Source organism: Mandrillus leucophaeus, unplaced genomic scaffold, assembly GCF_000951045.1.
Source record: "Mandrillus leucophaeus isolate KB7577 unplaced genomic scaffold, Mleu.le_1.0 Scaffold22, whole genome shotgun sequence".
NCBI classification, from domain to species: Eukaryota; Metazoa; Chordata; class Mammalia; order Primates; family Cercopithecidae; genus Mandrillus; species Mandrillus leucophaeus.
This window is the reverse complement of record NW_012102254.1, coordinates 3,990,178-3,994,155: the sequence shown is the minus strand read 5'-3', so window position 1 is coordinate 3,994,155 and position 3,978 is coordinate 3,990,178. Positions and strand designations below refer to the sequence as shown.

At 57.4% G+C, this 3,978-nt stretch overlaps 1 protein-coding gene across 1 annotated transcript in view; it reads right to left on the bottom strand.

Annotated features, from left to right (window-relative positions):
• Positions 1 to 409: 409 nt before the first annotated feature.
• The window catches only part of ALS2CL (ALS2 C-terminal like), a 24,786-nt gene continuing 21,217 nt past the window's right edge, over positions 410 to 3,978 (bottom strand). Inside the window, exons 23-26 of the mRNA XM_011981054.1 lie at positions 3,336 to 3,418; positions 3,080 to 3,229; positions 2,684 to 2,780; positions 410 to 2,261 (exon numbers count right to left, since the gene is read on the bottom strand). Of these exons, the coding sequence (XP_011836444.1) occupies positions 2,181 to 2,261; positions 2,684 to 2,780; positions 3,080 to 3,229; positions 3,336 to 3,418 (411 nt within the window). The 3' untranslated portion in view covers positions 410 to 2,180. The remainder of the gene's footprint in view (positions 2,262 to 2,683; positions 2,781 to 3,079; positions 3,230 to 3,335; positions 3,419 to 3,978) is intronic.

Sequence of the window (3,978 nt, the reverse complement as noted above, 5' to 3'; positions counted from 1 at the left end):
AGCCAGGTGCTCTTGCAGCAGCTGGGAGAGGTCACCCCTGGAGTATGGACTGGGCGGGTCTTCTGTACATGAAGCACTCACTGCAGTAGTCAGGCTCACGTACAGGAAGGACTCCTGCCTGCCTGCTCTGTGAGTTTTGTTGTAAGGGTCTGATAGAGCCCTGTCTGCCCTTGGACTCTTCCAGGACCCTTTTAAAACACTTCAGCGCCCAAGGCTCTGTCCAGAGGCTCTTATTTATTTATTTATTTATTTATTTTTATTTTTATTTTTGAGGCAGGGTCTCATTTTGTCACCCAGGATTGAGTGCAGTGGTGCGATCTCGGCTCACTGCAACTTCGACCTTCCAGGCTCTGGGATCTTCCCACCTCAGCCTACTGAGTAGCTGGGACCACAGGCACACACCGACACACCCAGCTAATTATTTTATTTTATTTTTGTAGAGACAAGGTCTCACTATATTGCCCAGGCTGGTCTTGAACTCTCAGGTTCCAGCAATCTTCCTGCCTCGGCCTCCCAAAGTGAGCCACTGTGCCCAGCCAGAGGCTCCAGTTCCACCGGTGTTGGGTGAGGCCTAGTGAGAGGGTGGCCATAGGGCCTTGTTGAATCTGAACTGCAGCAAGGGCTCGCAAATCTCAAAGGAGGCAGGGAAGTATGGTGGGGTTCCATCAGCATCCCATGAACTCAGGGCGGGCTGCATTTGAGGGCAGGATCAGGCTGTCCTCACTTGTCAGGGGACAAGAGCTGGCTGATGCCGGTTGGAAAGGATAGAATCCTAGCGAGCTGCCCAGTCCCAGTAAGCATGAGTGCCTGTGCACCCTGCAGGTCCTCGCTCTTCCGCAGTTCCATCCCCTTCCTGGGGGTGTTGCAGGCTCCTGGCAGAACCAGAGCCCGTGCCCTGCATTTGGGCTGGCACATTTAGTGGAATCAGCCAGAGAAAGGCTCTCCCTCCTTCCTGGGGAGGTGGTGGCAGAGGCACCAGGCTCTCTCTGCCCACTTCTGACATCATCTCTGGGATTCTGTGGGTGCCCTCCGCCCCAAGGCTACTGCTGGGGACTCAGGTGTGGCTGGACTTTCCAGAGCCTCCCTCAACCCTCCCCTCATAGGCTGAGGTCAGTACTTCATTTGGGGGAGCCACAACCAGAGCCAGGAGCCTGACTTGCTCAGGGCCTAGGGAGTGGGACCAGGAATGATCCAGCTTCTTCTCCAGAGCTGCACCCTACACAAATCCACCCTCTCCCTGTGCTTTGCCCTGGACCCTTTCAGAACACATCACACTGCCTGTCATCATGCATATCCCGTTAGGGCAGAGGGAGACCCTGCATGTCACCCGGCACAAGTCCCTCAATGTGGGGAAGAGAAACTGAGGCTCGACAGGAATGAAGCTGCCCCAAGACCCAGCTGCTGCCTCTCTTGGTCCCACACTAGAACCGCTGTTTAAATAAAGTCCTCACCTCCCAAAGGTACCCCTGCTCCCCAACCACAGCAGGGTCTGAGGGTTTATTGGTCAGGGCCCAGGCAGATGTCATGTGCCCCTGCTGTCCCCCCGCAGGCCCACAGAGGTCACAGGTGAATGATTCACAGGCCACTTGGGGCGTGCTGGCAGTGAGAGTTTGCCCACCCCCTGCTCCAGCTTGCTCCAGTGCCGCCGTTTGTGTCATGGGTACCCGGCCTGCAGTTCACGGATCTCCAGGCCCACCCTGTTGACTGCATACCCAGCGAGGCTTAGAGCCTGCCAGAGGTCAGGACAGCCCAGCAGACTGAAGTCAGTCTTCCGAAAGGACTCTGGAATTCAGCAAAATGGATAGAAGGTCCTTTACAGCGTACTCACTCCACCATTTACAGATGGCAGCACTGAGGCCCAGAGAGGCTCTGCAACTTGGGATAAAGGCTCAAGCTAAGAGAAGCCAGGGGCTCCTCACCCCTGCAGCACCATGCTGCAGATTTAGGGGTCATTGGAGATAGGCTAGTGGCCAAGGGAAAACCACCACATCCAGGGCCACACCCATCACCCCTCACCCTCATCCCAGTCAGGGCAGCAGCAGCATCTTCCTGTGCAAAACAAAATACTCATCTTCTCCAAGAGCTACTTCCAAGGGCCTGTCCTGCCCTTTGCCTTGGGTAACGAGGGATGGGCCAGCAATGCCCTGCTCAGCTCTGCAGTCTGTCCAGGAAAGGCCAAGCTACCAGAGCTCCCTGGAGTGCCAGTGGCCAGGTAAGCGGTGCAGCCTCATGTCTTCTTTCTGGATGTGCTCATAACAGGACTGGCGGGAGAGAGGCAAGGCTGGGGCCAGCTGACCTGCCTGATCCCAACCACGTGCACAGGATCTAGGGCCCAATAGCTATGTGCACCCACCTCCCAACCCAGAGGAGGCGTGTCTCCAACTCAACCCTCAGCCACGGTCTGCGAGGAAAATGGGGCCCTTCCTCTCCCACTGTACTTGGGAACGCAGCCTGGAGCAATCATGGCCGCAGGGTCCCCAGGGCTGGGATGCACTGTGGGACCCCTCCCTGACTCCTTTAATAAGAGCAGGATCAGGGACACTGTGAGGACCCTTCCCAGAGTCGCACATGAGCTGTGAATTTGAGCTCCCTCCCACGATGGTGCCATGATGTCTGGGAAGGGAAAAGGGTCTGCCCCAGGGCCAGGGCATTTCCACCTCGGCCCACAGCCCCTGTGCCTCACCTCCAAGGCCGTGAGCAGGAAGTCATACAGGCCTCCTGTGTGGTTAGGGTCCATCATGTCACGGATCAGGTGGATCTCGGCTCCCAGGTGCTGAATTCTGGAGAATACCGTCCCACCAAGAGATCGAGGGAGACAAGAAGAGGGCTGTCATGGACAGGCAGCTGGGAAGGAGCCCTGGCCGGGATGGCTGGGCACCTGGGGTGTGGTTCTCACTCTGCCTCTAGCACCCCAGCACCCTGGCTGGGACCCTCCCTTTTCTGGGCCTTAGCTTCCCCATCTGTACTGAGAGAAGCTGCATCCATAAACCCTGGGGTTCAGAGGTGTCAGAGGATATCATGGTGGGGGTAGGACCCTGCCCCTGCCCTGCACCCCCAGTTCCCAGCCTGTCTGCTTCACCGGGCGCGCGACACCACATAGATGAGAAGCGGCAGCAGGTCGTCCATGGGCAGCTTGTACTCCCGGCCCAGCACCCGCGACACCGTGCCCTCAATTTCCCCGTATGTCCTCTCCAGCACCTCCAGCTTCTCCCGTGGGTCCACCGTGGTCCTGCAGCAGGGTAGCTGGCTCCAGGTCAAGGACTTTGGTTCAGTCCCAACCAGGAGCACCCCACACTCTGCCTCCAGATCCCCAACCCACTACGGCTCACACTCACATGATCTTCTGCAGGCACTCGGTGGCTGACAGGAAACACTTGTCCCTGACCAGGGAGTACCTCTGCATGGTGGAGGGAGTGGGCTGGATGAGGCCATGGCCCCCCAGCTCTGACATCCCCTCCTTCCCAGGGCCGGGCCTGAGTCCCCTGCCACCCACCCCTTCACTGCCAGCTTTAGTGCAGCCCCACCCTGAGGCCTGAGTGACCCAGGCCAGATCACAGCTCCACTATGGGCTTCAGTTTGTGCAACCATAAAACGGCGGGGAATAGTCTCCAGGAGGTTGGGAGGATCCAAATGGATAAGAAGATAATAATCATAACAGGCACTGGCCGCTGGGTGCCGCCCAGTTCTGAGTGCCTATGTTGATGGTTCTCAAACCCAAGGGCTTGGTGAAACACAGGTTCCTGGACCCACTCCCTGTGCTTCTGACTCCGTAGGTCTGAGGCAGGTCCAAGAATCTGCTTTCCTAACAGGTTCCCAGATGATCCTGATGCTGCCAGCCTGGCAGACAAATTTTGAAAACAGATGCCTCATGTGCCCACTTCACCCTCACAACAATTTTGAAGTGGTTCTGGCCAAGTGTCGTGGCTCACGCCTGTAATCCCACCACTTTGGGAGGCCGAGGCGGGTGGATCACCTGAG